Raw genomic sequence first — 20988 nt, 5'->3', positions numbered from 1 at the left:
AGGATCTAACACAGGCGCCCATACTTGTGTCTTCAGGGAGCAGGTGTGCCCTCACGCTGTATTCTACACCAAGGACTGGCCGGAAACACAGAGATAAAAGAGTCCTTTTAAACGTGAGCTCATCGCTTCATGTTTGCGCATAAGAGCCCTGTTAATACTGTAACGCAACGGGGGCTCAGGCAGGCGCCCTTGCCGCATTAGGTCGGCCCCGGTGAGCCAAAGAGAGATCTCTCCACAGCCCAGGGGCTGTGGTCCTACTATCACAGGGAAGGGCGGTGACGTCACCTGCTCTGGTACGCCGGCTCTTACACAGTGCCTGTCGGCCGTAAGCGTTACAATACAAACATACGGATAATGACAGTTTATTAAATAATTCAGATATATGTTCTGGAACGCGGGATGTGTTATTTACTACCCGCGACAGCCTTATACGTAGTGCCCCTTAAAAAACACCCTGGTTCTTTTTCATGTTGACGAATGTGCTTTGCATAAAAAGTGCAACAGTGGTCTTGTCGTTCGTAAAGTTGCAGGTTCAAGCCTTTTTGAACACGTGGCTCGACTGACAGGTCGAATCCTTACACGTCCCTTGGTGCGCGTGTTTATTTAAGGAGACAGTGAGAAACAGATCACTTCTTCGGATTTTTAAAAAAGCACACCGCTACGAAGTATTAAGGCGTGCTAGATAAAGTCTCTTGGTAAGAACACACTTGTTTGCTAGTGTTCGCTTTTTGAGACTACACCCGCAACTCTTCTGGTTAGGGTATGTGATGTTCGTGACAAATTTAATTTTATGCTCACACAAACGCAGAGAAGACACTGATATTAAATGCAAAATCCACCGCCCCCCACCCGGGCAAACAGAGGAACACAACTGCAGAACTGTTACTCTCGCACCCGTAACAGAGCGCTGGAACTCGGCAGACGGGGTCACTGGAGGTCAAGGTCGCCGTGCATGGTCGCGTGATCACCGGAAAAACAAGGCGCTATATCTCGGGAACGAAAGCAGCACAAACGAATGAGGTGGGTTTCATCGTTTGTACTGTCTGTAGGGGGGTCAACTTCACGGAGCTTAAGGTAGACCCTGCATGGTATTTTAAATACAATATTGCGGACGGATTTTGAATCTTGCGTTTTGTGTTGAGTTCATTGTGTTTTGCAATAAAATATGAACTTCAGAGTAACTCGTAAAACTACTGTACAATGTAAAAGCAGGCATACGAAATACTTAGAACTGTTACAAGCAACAAGTGAAAATGAGCTCTTGCAGCTGTTCTTTAGCTAAAGACAAGGTCGTCATATAAGAGACCTTTGCAAACTAGCTGTCAGTTGAACGGGAATTTGCCGACTCTGTAGACAGTGACGAGATTATCGCCATATTCAATTCCAAGCCCCGACGCCTGCGTCTGATCCAAAAATCAATTCCTGGCTACACCCCTGCTTTCACCTATATATTTTAATATTCTGTTTGACATTGTTTTTGCTGCTCCATATTGAGATAACGAAGGTGTTATTTGAAATTTTCCGTACTGCAAGTGTGGAAGTAGTCATGGAAAGCGAAGTCTGAAGTAAACGAAGAGAAACAGCGCATTTAAAGGCGCTCCGGAGACTGTGCAGCCCTATAGCCCGGGACAGCACAGGACAGGAGGAGGGCAGATTGCTATCATTAAGGACCAAATATGTTGAGACCAAATTACCGATTCAGGGAACAACCACAGTACGTTAACAATGGATGGAGAAAGGGACAGACAAGTTCTAATTGGGTCTTTTGACGTTAGCTAAAGGAAAAGTATCGATTTACATGAAGTTCAAGTAGGTAGCTGCGTCAGTATGCGTAGGCTGCAAAGTAACAAGTAAATGTTTATTTCATGCTGATAACAAAATACGAAATGTTTCGTCTCTGAAGCCTTTTTCAGGTGTTCCTATCGATGCACATGTCTGAAAGGTAGGCTGCTACGTTTTGTGTAACAATAAAGACGTAGCTGCCTTATTGTAAGACGCAGGCTGAATCGCCCTGTATCTTTAAGAGTGTCGCAGCGAATCGGGCCCGTTCGGCTGTTTCCGGCGCTCTGCTCAGCCGGCACTATCGCTTAGCTCACAGACCCTGGTCTTCAAAACAGCCAAATTAAGCCTCCAACAGCTGCCCAGGGTAGGTCTTAAACCGAATATAAACACACATTATTGCGTAAATGTAATAAAAGAGTCTGAAATGTACAGTACTGTAAGGGAGAGAGGTTAGGTACAGGTATCTCGTCGTCTAGTCTGTTTGTTAAATTTAGACTCGGAAAGTGCTTCCTAACAAGGGGATCATAAAAAAGGCCCCAGACAGATCTAATTGAAGCAAAGTGTAAATATGCACTTCTCCTTTGTAAATTTAATCTGTAAATATTAAATTCAATTTTACAGTGACATTATGGTAGCTGTTTTTAAAACTAAAACCATTTCATGCTCAGTTTCACGGCTGTGACGGTACCTCCATCAACACAATATAGTTTGTCTAGGAGGAGAACAAGCTGTGTTCAGCCAATTTAACAATAATTAGGTGGACTTGTAAGAAGCAGAACGCTTTTGGAGTTGAATTACCGAGTGTGCAAGCATGTCTAGCGCTCGGCCTGGGTTAGCATAACCAAACAATTGTTTACGTGGCGAGGATGAAACCTTTCTTATAAGTCGGTTTTTAACATTTCCTTAACTGTGTTATTGTAATTTTTTAGGTCGACTTATAGAATTGCTTGTTAGATCTTTAGAACATTACAGCTCAACGATAAATGCGTTTTTAAGGGTGTGGGCCGGTTTTAACTTGAACGGGACGGTTTCTTGTCTGTATAAGCAACCTCAAGTTTAAACGTGTCTTTGTGCCGATAGCAACGAATCCCGTTTTGCAAAATAAAGTATAAAGCTAAACACCAACGCAGTCCCCGCTTGTTTAAACAGCGCGAATTAAATTGATGTGGAAAATAAAATGATTAGCGAGTCTGTATCTCCGTGGCCGAACAGCTCCTGAAGAAAAGCAGCTAACTTGTAGGGGTGGGTTTTGTACTCCAAACCTTCAAAGTCTGAAGTTTCAAATCTACTAGTGTTCTAGGACAGCAGTAGCTGGGGAATCCACTGTCCAAATACCTTTAGTAAGAGCAGTTTTTTTTCTTCTTTGTCTGAAATGCATCTCTGCAGAAGGAACAAAGTGGTGGTTTGTATCACAGACTGCTCTTCCCAGACTTGCTCATGATCTGTTGCTGGTGAGGGGAACTTCTCAAGTGACAAACTTGTAAACGCTTTGGTTGTTATCTCACTTCAGACTGTGCAGCAGTTCATGAAGAGGAGACTTTTGAATATGTGTGTCAGGTCTTCATGTTGGTTAACTGGGACCCTGATTTCTGTCACTTATTTAATGGCTAATCTGTCCCAGGATTCCTCCCTATTATGAAGTTACTAGGCTGCCAGCTTTTGGAAGAGAAGCAGTTTCAAAAGGAGGAAGAAAAAGAAGCTCTTCCCATCACTATAGGGCTACACTCCCCGGTAGCACAATTTCAGTTTATTCTGTTGTGGCCCACAAAGTCCTGTGGAGTGGCTCAGGGGTTCCCAGATTTGGCCCTGGGGCTGCCCTCACTTGCAGGTCTTTTGTTCCAGCTGTGTTAATTGTGTTAGCCAGCAGCCATATCACCCTGCAACTCACAACTGGCAACCCACTGAAGCTAAGCAGGTGTGAGCCTGGTCACTACCTGGATGGGAGACCTCCTGGGAAAAACTAAGGCTGCTGCTGGAAGAGGTGTTAGTGGGGCCAGCAGGGGGTGCTCACCCTGTGGTCCATGTGGGTCCTAATGCCCCAGTATAGTGATGGGGACACTACACTGTAAACAGGCGCCGTCCTTTGGATGAGATGTAAAACTGAGGTCCTGACTCTCTGTGGTCATTAAAAATCCCAGGGCGTTTCTTGAAAAGAGTAGGGGTGTAACCCCGGCGTCCTGGCCAAATTTCCCATTGGCCCTTACCAATCATGGCCTCCTAATAATCCCCATCTATGAATTGGCTTCATTACTGTGCTCTCCTCCCCACTGATAGCTGATGTGTGGTGAGTGTTCTGGTGCACTATGGCTGCCATCGCATCATCCAGGTGGGGCTGCACATTGGTGGTGGTGGAGGGGGATCCCCATTACCCGTAAAGCGCTCTGAGTGGAGTGTCCAGAAAAGCGCTATATAAGTGTAAGCAATTATTCTTATTAATAATTGAGCGACTAGGAGGAATTTGAGCTCAATAACTATTTTCATGATCTTCAACTTTTGAACGGAACAACGTGAAAAGATTTCAATCAATTGTTAGTTCAAATAAGATGCTTTAAAGCAGCTGAGCAGGATCAGGACTAAATCAGCTTGACTCAAGAAATACTCTGTAGAATACAATACTAATTTTAGATCGGATGGTTTAATTTAAAAATCCATTACATTGAGCATCACAAGAAACATCACTTTGTGAATGTTTTTAGCAAAACAGATGGTTATTGGATATTAATTTGATGTTTTTTGTCATATTGATTAATTGAGCCTTCCTGGCTGTGTTCCTTGTTTCACTGATGATTCTGTGTTCATTTTATTGATGCCTTTGAGAATTTGAAACACTTGAACCATGTCCCTTTGGAACCATCTCTGCTGAGTGCTACTATGAGCAGAAATGTTACTTGTGTGCCTGAGAGCTGAAAGGCCCGAACACTTAATCTATAAATTATTTTAATTACATTCAATTGTTTCAAGCCTTTAGGCTTTGGAGATCCGATGGTGACCTAGAAAAACCTGTCTGGATGGGGCTCTGCAGGACCAAAACTGGACACCTTTTCAACTTTTGGATTAATTTCTGGTTGTGTCCAGTTTTACAGCTGTCCACCAGGGGGCGCTGGAGTCTGGTCTGGGCTTCCCCCGAGTCAGCTGGAGCCCATTTATAATGACCTGTGAATACGTCATACTCAGTGATTTATTTAATAACATAACTACTTGTAGCTGAAATTTAACAATTTTCTGACTTGAAATTCTTTTTTATTATTTTTTTATTTTAAGATGAGGTTATAACAAGTAATTGCTTAGAAATGTATAAACATCTTGGTGCACATTGGTTTTGCTTTCAAGCTCATATTTATAGCATACAAGCTAAAGGAAAAGTACAAGTACTGCTGCAAATCAGCTTTTACACATTCCTCTGGATCTACACAAGTTCAGATGTCTCTACTCCCCATCTTAGATTATAGACTGCTGCTATAGACATGAGGTCTAATATTGCTCTACCTCTCTGTTGCATCCATGATCTTTCTTTCATTGGTTGTCTCAATTTGCATCCTGGTTAATTTATGGCTGTTTAGTAGGCTTAAACATCTTATTATGGAGTTTGAAACCACCACTGTTCTCTTTGCCATTTTACAGTTACAGACATAGCACCTTTATCAAGTTCAGCCTTCCAGGAACTGCTGCCATTTTTGAGCCAGACTGAACATGGCCGCTTCAGATGACTGGAACAATCTGAAGACGTTTCTGAGCAGAAACCATCCACTTTCATGTCTGAGGATGTGTGTATTTGTATCTGTGGTTAAATTATTTCTGCCTGATACCTGCACTTGTTAATATTACCACGTGCTGCTGCTTCTGTTTCATTGATTTGTCTTCCCTGTCTTTCAGGGATCATTGTCCATGAGAGTGTGTTCTTGGCTGACTTAGCAGTGTAAGGAAAGGATTAGATAAAAACTGCTTTAGAAAGGAAGTGAGGAAAAAATTAATGGTGTCTTCCTAACCCCTCTACGCACACTTGTTTGGCAGTGGGTGGCTTTCTGATGCTCCGCCATGGACGATGATGACAGCCAGGACCAGCTGATCAACAGGAATGCCTCCCTGGGAAAAGGCAAAAGACAAGCTGCCTTTGTACTCACTGATGAAGGTAAGACTTCTAAAATGTGCTTGAATCCTCAGGACAGCTTCAGACAATGTCTTAACAGGTGATCCCCCACCCCCCCAGAACTGCAGGGATGTAAATTGTATTTGTGCTATGGAATTCCATTTTTATGCTGTCTGTATGAGATGTTACCCACCTGCCTTGGACTCCTCGCCTTGGCCCCTGCAGCTGCATGATGGGAAGGAGAACCATGCAGGCCTTTCCCACACTCCAACCTAGTGCACTGTTACGGAGCAGGGAATGCAGCGGTATATTTTGTGATGTCCTGTTTTCTTTCCCTCCTTTCCTGCAGACGAGCACAGTGATGAAGAGGGAGAGGACTCTGAAGAAGAGGAGACAGACAGTGAGGAGGAGGATGATGAAGAGAATGGTGCCAATGCCGATGAAGACGAAGCAGAGTATAGTGATGGTAAGGACCTGCTGTGAAATTGATCAAGTTTCATATCAAAGATTGGCTCTGAACCTGAATGATGTAGTTATAAATAGGTATTGACATGCTGCATGCATGGTTAATGCCCTGAAATGGGAGAGTCATGGTAAGAGGAATGTGTAAATGGAATGATACAATTACAGCAGTATTACAGGGATCTGTAACAGGGCCCCAGCTCTTCTTAGTTGAGTATAATGTATCATGATGCTGGCATAGTACACTTAAAATTTATAGGTAAAAATAGGAGTGGGAAACTATTGGAAATACAAAAATACTTAGACACTGTTCAAGACACCTGAAAATGTAATTTAATCTAGATAAGTGCAAAGTAATCATACAACTGTGAGAAGCTATTTAAAAGCTGTAACTGCTGCAATACATTAGTTAACTTTGCAAATAACACTGTTAAACAACAGGCACATACCCCGATGAATGGGTAACAAGCCACAGATATAACAGTAGGTAAAAGATGATAAAGTAAATAGTTCTTTGTGCTTTTTTAAAATGTATTTCATTGATGGCAACAAGTAACAAGGTTTCCAGTACACATCCTGTTTATTGAGCACCAGCTGAAGTGTGTTTGTGAACATGAATGCAGCTGACGGTTTCTCCGTAATGGTGTGTGCAGAGCCTGAGGATAATGAGAAGGAGCTGGAAGGGGCTGTCGGTGGGTCCAGCTCTGGCCTGGGTTACGTGAGTTCGGATGAAGACGCAGACAAATGCCCCATCTGCCTCAACACCTTTCAGGATCAGGCTGTGGGAACGCCTGAGAACTGTGAACACTTTTTCTGTTTGGACTGCATCTTAGAGTGGTCTAGGGTATGTAATTTAACCAAAATGCTCTTTTACCTGCTTTGAATGATTGAAAATTGTTAGCAAAGTCAGTTTTGCTAAATAACCTGCTAGTTAATTGCAGTTTTTCAGTTAATCATAAGAAAACTATATATGTGCTCTTTCTTGATTACCTAGTTTCAGAACAGTTTTATACATTTTTTTACCAATTCACATGATGCTAAGGGGCTATGCATGTGACCCCAAAAATGAATTGATTTAGCTGCATAGTTTTAAATCCATGTGATGAGTTGTTTTCAGTGGAAATCTGCAAAAAGAAGTGTTAAGGCACAGAATATAAATTATTAGTTTTGCAGCTGCAGGTCTGGTACCTTAGAGAATCCATGAAGCCATGTTATATACTGGTCTGAACAAACAACTCCCATTGGCAATAAACATCTTTCCCTTCTTCTTTAGAATGCAAACTCTTGTCCTGTGGATCGACTAGTCTATAAAAATATATGCCTGAGGTCTTGTTATGGAGGAAAGATTCAAAGAAAGGTAGGTGCAATTTTTTAAATCCTTTAGTGTGACGCTGGCTACAGATTTCATACTTTTCTCCTTTTTTCTTTAATTTTTTATGTTGTGGAATTTTCTATTTTTGTAGGAAAATGTAAAATGTTTTCTAAACAGCAAACTATTAGTTATCTGATAAAGTGAAATTGCACAAAATAGTATTGTAAGCATAGAGTACACTCTTTCTTCACCTAATCTTTTTCTCAGATGTCATGCTATGGGAATGCATGATCTTTCCCATTATGTATTAAATGAAAACTTGTGGAGATGTTAAGCTTGAGTATTTTCAAGGCAAGGTGAATACTGACCTTGGAAACATCAGCATCTGCTGAAACATTTTTTCACAGCATGAAATCTAGTTTTGCTATTGGGAGGATCTTTGGAGAGGTGCTGTTCCAATTTCTCATATCTGGTTATTAAATCTCAGTAACAAAATAAAGTACAGATGCAGCCATTCAAAATGGGTGAGGTATTCCGCGGCATACCCCGGTGGGCGTGTCGCGGTGTCACGCGGTTAATCGCGCGTCATTTGACGCTCTGCCGGAAACTATCCGGCGTCACCTTGTAAAACCGCCAGGGGGAGCTTAACCTCTCATGTACAGCATTTGAGCCTTTAATTTTGAACTGTGTATTACAGCATGTTAATCATCAGCCATTAAAATGTTGGTATCTTTTATGAAAGCAAGATTGCTCAGTTGGACAAAAGTACACAACCTACCTTTATCAGAAATATTTATGCATCAAAGCCTTTACCGAAGATATTACTAATAGTATTAATAATGGATGACTTTGGACAAGCTGTATACTCAAAGTATAATTTCTTTAGCACATTTGTACAAGCACTTGGAATCTGTCCAAGCCATACTTTGTCAGGCATTTTGTTTTACTTCAACGGGCATAAAAACTTCCTTGCTTTTAACAGGGCGTTTCATAATTTCTAACTACGAAAATGATTTAAAATGCGACACTTATCATTCAACTAGAGCTCAAAATATCACAAGGATCCTCAAGAGCACAGCAAAGAGTGTATTAAAAGACACTTGTATTTATCAACGCTTTCTTTTCCGTATACCAGATTTTATGGAACCACTTCAGAAGGGTGTCAGCCAGTCAGATTCCAGGAATCGGTACTTTAAAGGAAAAATACACACCGGTATTCCATTTCTCCCTAACGATTTTAAGCATCGAAGTATTTAACTAGCATGTGAAATAGCGTGTGAAAAATTGGTAGTTTTAAGCTTTTCTGCTAATATAATATGGAATCGCGTATCTAAAGAATTTAATAACGATATGATTATATTCATGTACTGCGACAGGGCTGTGTAGGGCTGTTTCGCCTCACTGTTCATGTGAGTTGTCCTGTAGCCTACTGGTCTACGTGCCTGGCTAACAACTCGCAGGTCGTGTGTTCAAATCCAGCTGGTGCTGGACTTTTCTTTTAACAAACATTTCTTCGAAAAAATAGAATAGCGATATTATGGACAATCAATTGACTTTTATATTTCAAAATATCGCAACATGATCGATTCTAAGTCATTTTTGATAACAATGAATAGTCACCTTCTTCCCTTCTGACAACGGTCCCTGCTTCTGCTTCCTGCTTCTATTGTGTGTGTGTGTGCAACAGAGTAAATTTTTATAGGAGAAATGGAGGCTGGACAGTATGCGTTCCAATATAAACATTTATATTGATTTAAATCGTGTTCTGATTTAAATCGCAAACGCGTGTTTAATTATATGTGTTTTTTAATCATAATCAGGCTAATGCAACATAAATTGATACAGTATCTTTGTCTTCTAAGTATCTTAATAAACTTTCAGCATAGCTTTCTACCCGTTAAGATCTATATTTCTTGGGATTTTGGGATCAAACGTGGAAGGATTAGATTGTAATCGTTTTTATTTGTCAAATACGTGATTGTATTTCTGAATGTTATGTGACACCTACAGTAGTTCACTGCTTTAAATACATCGAATTAAGAAAGTTATGTGTAGCACCTTAGATCTTTTTTCTGAACCAGGGAAAATCTGATCATGTTTCTCTATAACAATAATAAAAAACTTTATTTTACATATTGCCTTTAAAAGTGGCATCTCAAAGCAATACAGTAGATCGAAAAACAGTTAAAAGGGACCAAAGTAAATACCAGACAATCGCAAACGCGTTTTCAATAAAATTCTTTTATTCATTCAGCAGAGACTGAGAGGGACATCCAGCAGAGAGAGACACACACACCAACAATAGTTGTTTTGTCCCTTGATTTACTGATCTGCATTAATTTAATCTTGTCAATCAGGTCTTTTTTTCTCTATTTGAATTGTCGTTTACACCTCACACGACTTTAAAAGCTAGCAAGACAGGTTTCGATTCACATTAGCTGGCGAGCCCTGTTAACAAAAAAACTAATAATAATGTAACATGCCACTGTTTGTTCATGAACAAAGTTATACTGAGATTTCCTTAGATACGCGATTAAAAAATAAATAAATAAAAATTTGAATCCCCGGCGGAACACATTCCATAAGAATCAGCGCTTTTACAGTATATATCGCCTTTAAAGGTGGCTTCTCAAAACGCTTTACAGGATAAAGACAACAAGAACAGCAACAACAACAACAATATTGTATTTCATTGCACTTTGAAAACCAAGTAATAACTTAACTATACGTGCAAACGTTTCATATGTTGCTGTTGTGAATGCCTGTGGTGTGTATCTTATTTGCCTTGAGTCCTGGCTGTCTCTCTCCCCCTCCCCCCATCTCTCCCTCAATTCAATTCAATTCAAGGTGTTTTATTTGCATGACAAATGGGTACAATTAGTGTTGGGAATGTATATTTTGATAGTTACACCCGGCGCGGCACCGAGGGAGCATCTGCATTTATAACTTAGTTTTTAAAATTAGTCAAGCAATATGAAGCATCTCCTTTTACTTTTAAGTCCCTTAAATACATTGAGCACAGCTTTCTCACCACTTAAGATTGCTTTTTGATACCATCCTTACACAAAGCAGAAACTTTCCAATGACTCACAGTACAAGTGGAAAGATTACAGATTTTAATCATCTTTAATTTTGTTACGTTATACGTTTTAGGAACGTTTCATCTAAACAAACACCACAAAACTATTCTCGATTGTATTTCTGAACGTTATGTTACACCTGCAGTAGTTCACTGTTTTAAATACATCGAATTAAGAAAGTTATGTGTAGCACTTTAGATCTTTTTTTCTGAACCAGGGAAAATCTGATCATGTTTCTCTATAACAATCGTAAAAAACTTTATTTTACATATCACCTTTAAAAGTGGTAGTACCTTTTTTAGTACTATATTTTTGTATTATATTCCCTATTAATCAAACTCGAGTATGTATCGGCTTGTCAGTCAGGTCTTTTTTCTCTATTTGAATTGTCGTTTACACCTGCACGACTTTAAAAGCTAGCAAGACAGGTTTCGATTCACATTAGCTGGCGAGCCCTGTTAACAAAAAAAACTAATAATAATGTAACATGCCACTGTTTGTTCATGAACAAAGTTATACTGAGATTTCCTTAGATACGCAATTAAAAAATAAATAAATAAAAATTTGAATCCCTGGCGGAACACATTCCATAAGAATCAGCGCTTTTACAGTATATATCGCCTTTAAAGGTGGCTTCTCAAAACGCTTTACAGGATAAAGACAACAAGAACAGCAACAACAACAATATTGTATTTCATTGCACTTTGAAAACCAAGTAATAACTTAACTATACGTGCAAACGTTTCATATGTTGCTGTTGTGAATGCCTGTGGTGTGTATCTTATTTGCCTTGAGTCCTGGCTGTCTCTCTCCCCCTCCCCCCATCTCTCCCTCAATTCAATTCAATTCAAGGTGTTTTATTTGCATGACAAATGGGTACAATTAGTGTTGGGAATGTATATTTTGATAGTTACACCCGGCGCGGCACCGAGGGAGCGTCTGCATTTATAACTTAGTTTTTAAAATTAGTCAAGCAATATGAAGCATCTCCTTTTACTTTTAAGTCCCTTAAATACATTGAGCACAGCTTTCTCACCACTTAAGATTGCTTTTTGATACCATCCTTACACAAAGCAGAAACTTTCCGATGACTCACAATACAAGTGGAAAGATTACAGATTTTAATCGTCTTTAATTTTGTTACGTTATACGTTTTAGGAACGTTTCATCTAAACAAACACCACAAAACTATCCTGGTTTGCTGATTATGCCTGCTGCGGTCCACTCCTACCCTCGCACCTAAAGAATACTATTTTAAATTTCTTGGCGCAGTTCGTTAACCCTTGTATGTGCTGTCCGCGCCCAAAATGCAATTTAAAAAAAGTCAAAAACCGCTCAAAATGCAATTTAGAGCTTAATAAGATACACTCCACAGGCATTCACAACAGCAACATATGAAACGTTTATTTTTTAATCGCGTATCTAAGGAAATCTCAGTATAACTTTGTTCATGAACAAACAGTGGCATGTTACATTATTATTAGTTTTTTTGTTAACAGGGCTCGCCAGCTAATGTGAATCGAAACCTGTCTTGCTAGCTTTTAAAGTCGTGCAGGTGTAAACGACAATTCAAATAGAGAAAAAAGACCTGACTGACAAGCCGATACATACTCTTAGAGTTTGATTAATAGGGAATATAATACAAAAATATAGTACTAAAAAAGGTACTACCACTTTTAAAGGTGATATGTAAAATAAAGTTTTTTATTATTGTTATAGAGAAACATGATCAGATTTTCCCTGGTTCAGAAAAAAGATCTAAAGTGCTACACATAACTTTCTTAATTCGATGTATTTAAAGCAGTGAACTACTGTAGGTGTCACATAACATTCAGAAATACAATCACGTATTTGACAAATAAAAACGATTACAATCTAATCCTTCCACGTTTGATCCCAAAATCCCAAGAAATATAAATCTTAACGGGTAGAAAGCTATGCTGAAAGTTTATTAAGATACTTAGAAGACAAAGATACTGTATCAATTTATGTTGCATTAGCCTGATTATGATTAAAAAACACATATAATTAAACACGCATTTGCGATTTAAATCAGAACACGATTTAAATCAATATAAATGTTTATATTGTAACGCATACTGTCCAGCCTCCATTTCTCTATAAAAATTTACTCTGTTGCACACACACACACACAATAGAAGCAGGAAGCAGAAGCAGGGACCGTTGTCACCAGCTGGATTTGAACACACAACCTGCGAGTTGTTAGCCAGGCACGTAGACCAGTAGGCTACAGGACAACTCGCATGAACAGTGAGGCGAAACAGCCCTACACAGCCCTGTCGCAGTACACGAATATAATCATACCGTTATTAAATTCTTTAGATACGCGATTCCATATTCTATTCCCTATTAATCAAATTCTAAAAGTATGCTTGTTGACTCCGGTATCACGTTAGTTAAAGACTTCGAAGCTTAAAATGTTTAGGGAGAAATGGAATACTGGTGTGTATTTTTTTCTTTAAAGTACTAAGACCAGCTATATACTGTATGTTTATGTTCCAAAATTAATATCGTTTATGGCCTTCACACGCGTTACAGTATGCTCCTATTCTTTTTATGCTCAGCTACTAAGATTTCCCTTCAGTGGTAAAATTCAATATCTACAACGGGCACAGCAAAGACGTTTACTGTAAGTCTTTCTACGACAGACCAACGGACCACAAGTGCCCCTGTTGGTCAACCAATCACGTACTGCGGTGCCACGCGTCATCTTGCGTCACGCTGCGCGACGCCACCTGCGGTACGTGTCTGTAACGCGCACTTTGAATGGCTGCATCTGTAGTTATTTTTATTGCAAAATTTTACAAATTACGTTTTTAAGCACAAAATTGTGAACTTTGTGAAGGAACTGTATGGTCGCTGTTACGTCCCAGTGTGTGGTCCATGTGTGTTTTGTTGCAGTGTTCTACACTTCCTGACCTTGATTGTTCTCCCTCCCCCATTGGTCCATCATTACACCATTGTTTCCGTATGATGTCATCGTCAATCAGCTTTCATAGCCAGAGTGCAGCTTATTTAGTATATAAGTTGGAGGTTTTCAGAAGGAAGGGGCCTTTCGTTTGACTTTGGTCCCACTTGGTTTTGCTTTGCTTCATTTCACTTTTGGTTTTTGCTTCGGCTTTGTTGGTTTGTTGTTTTGCTTTGTGTGTGTGTATTTTCGTATAGCTTCAGCTTTTGTTGGTTTCTGTTCATCTCTTTGTACTTTCGTTTGTTTGTGTTTATCGTTTATTTTGCCATTACCTTGCCCAAACTTGTTATATGTTCAACCTCTGTGTTCTTTTGTATCCTGTTACTTGTCTACTCTCGTTTGTATTCGTAGTTCACTTGTGTATTTGTGTGAACTTTTGTGTACGGGGTTAGTTTAGGTTGTTGGGTACGTTCTACACACTTAGTTTATTTTTGTATTAGTCACACTAGTTTAGTATGGGTGAGTACCGTTTGTCTTGTATGGTTTTGGGTAGTCAGTGAAAGTTAGCTAGGGTGTTTGAAGACACCGAAGACCGTGTGTTTCGGGTTTTCTTTTGTAGTTAGGTTAGCTTCCCTCATTTTCTTAGCCAGTTCCATTTTGTTTATTTTCTTTTCTTTGGCACCATTCTAGTTCCTTACCGCTGTGTGTTATTGTGTCTTATTATGTACCAGTCATTTATTCACCTTAAAGTAATCGCTTTTGCACCAACACTTGTTGTCACACTTGCTATTCCCTCACCAGAACCCACCTGCATCCAAAAATCATCCTAACTGCTACACCCCTTTACCCCTAGACCCATGGGGTCGTAACAGTCGCCATTATTGTCATAAACTGCTGGTCTCGCAATGGGCAAGAGCATGAGTTCACACAAATTTGTGACGTGATGCTGCCTTTCCTGCTCACTAGTGATGTGCTGCTCATTAATGTGATGTACAAGCAAATAAGTACAGGTTGTGCAGCAGACATTTCACAGCAGAAATCTTCCAACGTGTGCATACAGAGGTAACAAGTAAGGGGTATTTATCGGCAAAAACGTTTCAAAGTTGAGAGCGATACTTCTATTGGATTAGAAGAGATGTTTTCACAAGCCCGCTTGTTTACAAGTAAGAGGCCGCAACACGTCACAGGAAGTTTGGTTGCCCTGTTCTGAATCGCAGGATATGGTGCTGTGTATACCTGGAAATCTTGTCTATCTTGTGATGTAAATTGGAGGTTTTACATGTTGCTGTGTACATCTTACTTTCGTTGTGATTTTATATGCACTCATCAAAGCAGATTCTTTCTAACTCTGTAATATGAAAATAGCATTGCAGTTCCCCTCTAACAGCAGGACTTGACATTTGTGTGTTGGTTAGTGAGGCCTATATATCATGTGTGTCACACTGCAGAAAATGAGCATCACTGTGATCAAAGATGAAGTGCAAAGCTAGGTCATGTTGTAACTGGCCAATAGGATCATTTTAAAAGCCAAGACAAGCTCAGGAGCCGTATCTAGGAGACTAACAAGTCTGTCACTGGGGTTTGCAGAGATTATGTGCAGTTTTGATGGCAGTTTCTTGTCTTACTGTCAAGATACCAATTCAGGCCACCGCTAAGACCAGCGAGCAGGAGGTGGATGAGCAGACAAATTGCGAGGTGTGTGGAAGGAGTGACCGCGAAGATCGCCTGCTGCTCTGCGATGGCTGTGATGCTGGGTAAGGACAGCAGCTAGGCCAGCTCCAAGCCTTGTGTGTGAACAAGCACTAGGCACTATGGTACTTTTCTCAATGGAGGGAAAAACCTGAAATGCCGTGTTCTGAGTGATGACAGTAAGTCCCAGTTTGCTTTTATTCAATCTCATGTGTTTTTCCACTGGTGTGGATCTAGGTTGGTAAAGTCAAGGTATATCTAATTAAATTGAGAATTCTTTTATCTGTAACCAAACAGTTCAGAAAATCAGGTAAAATGATGCGCTGTGAGGATTAAGAATTTAAACAGAAGAAATAATGGTTTAAGGGTCTTACTCTTACTTCGAGTTGATCTAATTAGGTTAATGAAACAAGAATTGCTTAGTTCCATGGAGAAGAGTAGAAAGTGAATGTTACAAAGTTTCAGTTCATGAGTGTTCCTCTAAAGGAGAGGGGGAGCCAGGCAGGAATGAGGGATGGGGGGGGCTGAAGAAAAGGTACGAAGGGCTGGGGGTGACATGAAGCAGGGGTTCACAACTCCAGCTCTGGTGGGTTTCACCCTTCCTCTGTTCTTGACGACCTCCCTGAGTTTAACACTCAGGGGTCTCCAGCTCTTGGAGAGGTCAAGAGACCCAGAAAGCCTGCTGGGTTCTGAATCTGGCCACTCAGGACCTGAAGTTTGCAGCTGTGAAGTGAAGGAACTTGGAAATCCAAGGAAAGTGTGAAAGGCAGCAATCTGGGAACCCGTGGGATGAGCCGATCACTGTTTACCCAGTCGAAGTGCTATTCTGGCCTCCACAGAGAGCTCCACAGCTGAAGAGTTTTTACTTGTCTCTTACTCTTCATTGTGAAAATGAACCTTTTTCTGAAGCTCCAGCAGTTTACACTCGTGCTGATGTGCATGAGAAGTGACTGAAGCGACTTCATCTTGTTGATGTGTTTCAGGTACCACATGGAGTGTCTTGTTCCTCCTCTGGACGCAGTTCCTGTAGAGGAATGGTTTTGCCCAGAATGTGCTGTAAATAATCCATCTCAAGGTAATCATGTGTTGTGCACCTTCATATTCCCATTTGATCATAATCCTGTTTCCCTATACTTTTTATCCATTTAAAAAAATGGGGCATGGTTGTCCAGCCTGACACATGGGCTCTTTCTGTGCCAGAAAAATCCAATTGCATGTTTGTCATATGTACCTGAGTACAATCCAGTGTTTCCTCACATGACAAATGTCACAACAGGTTACATTAAAATATGACAAAGATTAAATAGAAAGTAACATCACAAATTCTTGGGGAGAGGAACGTGGTGACAGCTATAATCTTAAGAAGCATCAAAATTAAAGTGGTGGCAGTATTTTGAGTTTAGTGCGAAAAACTGTAGTATACGTGGGGCTGTGATAATTAAAGAGGTGATGTTTAGTAGTCTTATGGTTGTGAGAAAGAAGCTTTCTTTGAACATAGAAGTCCAGATTCTATACTCTTAAATCTTCTGCCAGAAGGAAGAAGAGAGGAAAGAGCATTCCCAGGGTGGGTTTGGTCTTTGATTATATAATTTGCCATTCTGAGGCAGTGCGTGGTGAAGATGGTCTGGATGGAATGAAGTTCTGTACCAGTGATAACCTCAGCTGTCTCCACCACCTTCTGTAGTTTTCTGTGTTCATGAACTAACAATTTGCTATACCAAACTAATGCATCCAGTGAGAATACTTTCTATAGTGCATCTGTAGAATTGTGTGAGTATTTGTGAAGGCATACCAAATCTTCTGGGTCTCCTGAGGAAGTAGAGGCACTGGTGTGCTCTCGTGATTACTTCATCTACGTCATGGGGCCAGGTCAGATTATTGGTGATTTGAATGCCTATTTCCAAAGCAGCCACATTCATATAGACAAGGGTGGGGCGTACTCCCTGCTTCCTGAAGTTAACAACCAGCTTCTTAGTTTTGCTGACGTCGAGGGAGAGAATGTTGTCCTGGCACCATAACACCAGGTCCCCAGTCTCTTTCCTGTACTCATTTTATCATTACTTGTGATCAGACCTAAAATGGTGGTGTTGTCAGCGAACTTGAAGGAGTTGGAGCTATGTCTAACCACACAATCGTAGGTGAACATGGAGTAGAGCAGGGGACTGAGCACACAGCCCTGGAAGAATCCTGTGTTCAGGATCAGAGTGGAGGAGATGTTGCCTATTCTCACAGATTGAGGTCTGCCTGTCAGGAAGTTCAGGATCCAGTTGCAGAAAGAAATATTAAGTCCCAGCTCCGATATCTTGATCTTGACCATCTTGAATGGGATTATAGTATTAAATGCTGAACTTTAATCTATAAATAGTAATACGGCGCAGGTGTTTATATTGTCTAGATGAGTCAAAGCAGAGGTAAGAGAAGGTTCTGTTAAAACTGTACATGCTATCACACCCATCCCAAGGCTGCACATGAATTTAAGCCTGTGGCTCATTTCCTGCAGCTCAAGAGGAGGACGTGAACGAGGACGAGGTGGCTGCACTGATGGCAGACGTGGTGCCCTCCACCAGCCGCCTGCGCCCCACCACCGGGCGGACCCGCGCCATTGCCAGGACCCAGCAGAGTGAGAGAGTGCGCGCTAATGTCAACAGGAACCGCATCTCTCAGGCCCGCAGCATGCAGGTATCCAGGCCCCGCAAGGCTTCCCGAGGGCTGGCTGGGCTGGAAGCTGAAAACCAACGTGCTTTATTTTGTGGTGTATGGTCTTGTTAAAAGGAGCAGACTCTGCGGTAGGATCAGCGTCATAGTCGTCACATAAATGATCTCTCATCCCGTTATAAAACAAACTGCAATTTTCATTGAGACAGTACTATTAATAACCTTTATTTTATGTAGTGCCTTTCTTGTTCAATTATTTTTGGTGTCTGTTTCGTATGGGGAACAATGTGACCGTCTACCCTGTCTTTAATTCTAGCATGTGCCCAGGCACCTGATGGAGTCCTCATTGCTCGACGAAACAATTGACGCTGTAGTTGCGGGTCTGAACACGGCGGTGTATGTCCGACCGCTCACTCCTCGAGCTGGAACTACAAGAAGACGAAGGACAGGTAATGAGAGTGATGCAGTTTTTGCTGATGCCAGACCTATTTATGAGCCTGACTGATCTCTTTAGTCTGAGATTATTTTTTAATATCTGTTTAGTTTGAGATTATTTCTTTTGGTTGTTTCTGATGTGTATTTGAATTGTACTCTTGTGTTTCCCAACTACTGTGCATCACATTATTGCAACCAATATGTTAAAGGACTTAGGGATGACGCTAATGTTGTTCACAGTGAAGCGAAGGGGAACCAAAAGTAAGAAGCCTCGATCGAAAACGGCCGGAGGAACAAGAACTAAGTCCAAAACCACTGGCAAGGGCACAAAAAGACGGAGGCGACGTGTGAAGAAGCAGAGGTCCAGAAGGAAAGTGGTAAGGACCCATTCAAGCCTGAAGAGCAAATAGATGGATTTCTCACCACTTGATTTTTGGCACACTTTATTTCCCAGAGCTGGTAGTTGTGATCAAAAATGATCTGTGTTACATAAAAATATGTTTACGTCCTGTTATCGCCTTGTAAGGTCTCTCCAGATTTTCTTGACAGTTGTATTTTACGTGGTTACAGTTTTGCGCAATCATAATGTATAGATATCAGCAATTCCACAGCTCAGTGTAAGAAAGCATCGCATTGTTTTTTTATGTGAATTTGAATTGTACTCTTGTGTTATTGCACTTGTGTGTATTGTATTTGTGCAACCAATGTGTTAAACAGCTTAGGACTGATGCTAATGTTGTTAACATTGAAGAGTCTTCTAGTCTTACAGAAATAATTTTTTAAATCGCATTAAGGCAGCCTATACATCCTTATAATGAAATAAAAATGAAAAGTTTGCATTGTAAATTATGTAACTGCCTCTGATGTAAATACAATATTTCTTTTGCTGGTCTTCAAAATGACACTGATTTGTTTTTGTTATTGCTTTCCCCTGCTTTGTTAGGATTGACTTATCAAAAGCCATTTTTATGTTTTTTTTTTCCTCTTACAAGTTTATGACTAAGTAACTAAGCTAAAAAGATCTGTTTTTTATCTTGGAGCTCAGTAATTAAGAATGGCCTGTGTTGCACGGCCTGGCTGGGTTGCCATTCAAAGCCACCTCTGTGTGTCTCCTCAGCAGCTGCCGAAGGAGCCCACTGCACGGGCCCGTATTGCTAAAAGCCTTGGTATGGGGAAGCCCATCCGTGGGTCCTCCATTCCCTCTGTGTACCGGCCCGTGGACCCCAGCCTGGGCGCCATGAGAGCAGACATTGGTGCAGCCTCTCTTTCTGTCTATGGAGACCCCTTTGACCTGGACCCTTTTGACGATGGGTATGTCTTGGTTTATGGGTGTAGTTAAAATTAATTTGCGGTGGAGATGGTGGTGCAGCGGTCAGCATTGCTGCCTCACAAAGCTGGAGCCCTGGGTTCAGTTCCAGACCTGGGATGCTGTCTGCATGGAGTTTGTATGTTCTCCGTGTGTTGGAGTGTCCAAGTGCTCCAGTTTCCTCCCACAGTCCAAAGACATGCTGGTAGGTTAATTGGCTTCAGGGAAAATGAGCCCTTGTGTGTGGGTGTGTTTGTGTCTGTGTGTGCCCTGCAATGGATTGGTGTCTCGTCCAGGGTGTGCCCCACCTCACAGTGTTAAGTAAGAAACAATGTTGTAGAAAGCCAGTATATTGTGAATACAAAATAAATTATAGGTGTTCAAGGCATTTTTCCTGTTTTACAAATGTAAAATATTTTTATTTCTTAAAAAAGCTAAATATGGCATTTAGGCTAATAATGTTGTGTGCATCCTGCCCTTTTGACTCAGGTTTCGTTTTTTCACAGAAATGAAGCAACTGAACAGCCTTCAAGCCCGTTGTCTCCTTTTGAAGTTAAAAGACGAGGTCTCTCTCAGTCAGCTCTTAAGTCTCATCAACCTGTTGCCAGACCTGTTTCAATCGGACTTCGCAGGTGAAGTTGCAGATTTTTCAAAATTCTTAACATAGATTTTTATCATTTTGATGTAATTCCATTTCCTGCACAAGCTGAGAAATTAATGATTTAAAGGAATTTAATCACAATCATTGCAGTTTAATCACATTAAAAGGTAAACAAAATATTATAATTACTGGATAAACATGTACATGTTTACATTTTGTTCTCCCTTGACAATGTGTAGATAAGCCAGGTTCAGGCATGATATACGGGAGCAGAAGAGCTGCAGTATTCTATTCAGACAAGAAGCATACTTTCACTAAATAGTATTTTCTCACTGCATTGAAAAGCTAATGTCAGGTGTCATTGAATGGCAGAAGGGCACTTAGTATCCCAGAAGCTGAGGTAATCGCAGAAGCAGCACCCGTTCCAGACCTGCTGGGCAGCATCCTGTCAGGACAGAGCTTGCTTATGATGGACAGTGCTGATGTTGTCATCAACAGAGATGGTTCTTTGAAAGCCATTAAACCAGGTATTGTGTACAGTTTTTTTGTTTCCTAAAATACTTGTAGATCAAGCCAATAAAGAAAGATTTGGATGTGGGTATGCCTGGTTTGTATTTGCAGATGGATTTAAAATAATTAGCTTTTATTAG

At 40.7% G+C, this 20988-nt stretch overlaps 1 protein-coding gene across 6 annotated transcripts in view; it reads left to right on the top strand.

The window, feature by feature from the left end:
* Positions 1 to 2022: 2022 nt before the first annotated feature.
* Positions 2023 to 20988, top strand: part of phrf1 (PHD and ring finger domains 1) — a 31115-nt gene continuing 12149 nt past the window's right edge. For 2 of the 6 annotated variants that reach the window (XR_016094310.1, XM_088934752.1), the window contains exons 1-12: positions 3965 to 5911; positions 6219 to 6335; positions 6985 to 7175; positions 7605 to 7688; positions 15285 to 15406; positions 16325 to 16416; positions 17842 to 18020; positions 18313 to 18445; positions 18672 to 18808; positions 19549 to 19742; positions 20244 to 20369; positions 20711 to 20865. Coding sequence is in view for 5 of the 6 variants with exons in the window: in XM_088934752.1 (XP_088790878.1) it covers positions 5818 to 5911; positions 6219 to 6335; positions 6985 to 7175; positions 7605 to 7688; positions 15285 to 15406; positions 16325 to 16416; positions 17842 to 18020; positions 18313 to 18445; positions 18672 to 18808; positions 19549 to 19742; positions 20244 to 20369; positions 20711 to 20865 (1624 nt within the window). In the remaining variant the exon portion in view is untranslated. Of the gene's footprint in view, positions 2147 to 3964; positions 5912 to 6218; positions 6336 to 6984; positions 7176 to 7604; positions 7689 to 15284; positions 15407 to 16324; positions 16417 to 17841; positions 18021 to 18312; positions 18446 to 18671; positions 18809 to 19548; positions 19743 to 20243; positions 20370 to 20710; positions 20866 to 20988 lie in introns of those variants that run through there. The other 4 variants (XM_088934754.1, XM_088934753.1, XM_088934757.1 and 1 more) reach the window with 4 other exon arrangements.

This window comes from Atractosteus spatula, chromosome 16, assembly GCF_055471065.1.
Source record: "Atractosteus spatula isolate fAtrSpa1 chromosome 16, fAtrSpa1.hap1, whole genome shotgun sequence".
Lineage (NCBI taxonomy): Eukaryota > Metazoa > Chordata > Actinopteri > Semionotiformes > Lepisosteidae > Atractosteus > Atractosteus spatula.
This window is presented reverse-complemented; position numbering and strand designations above follow the sequence as displayed.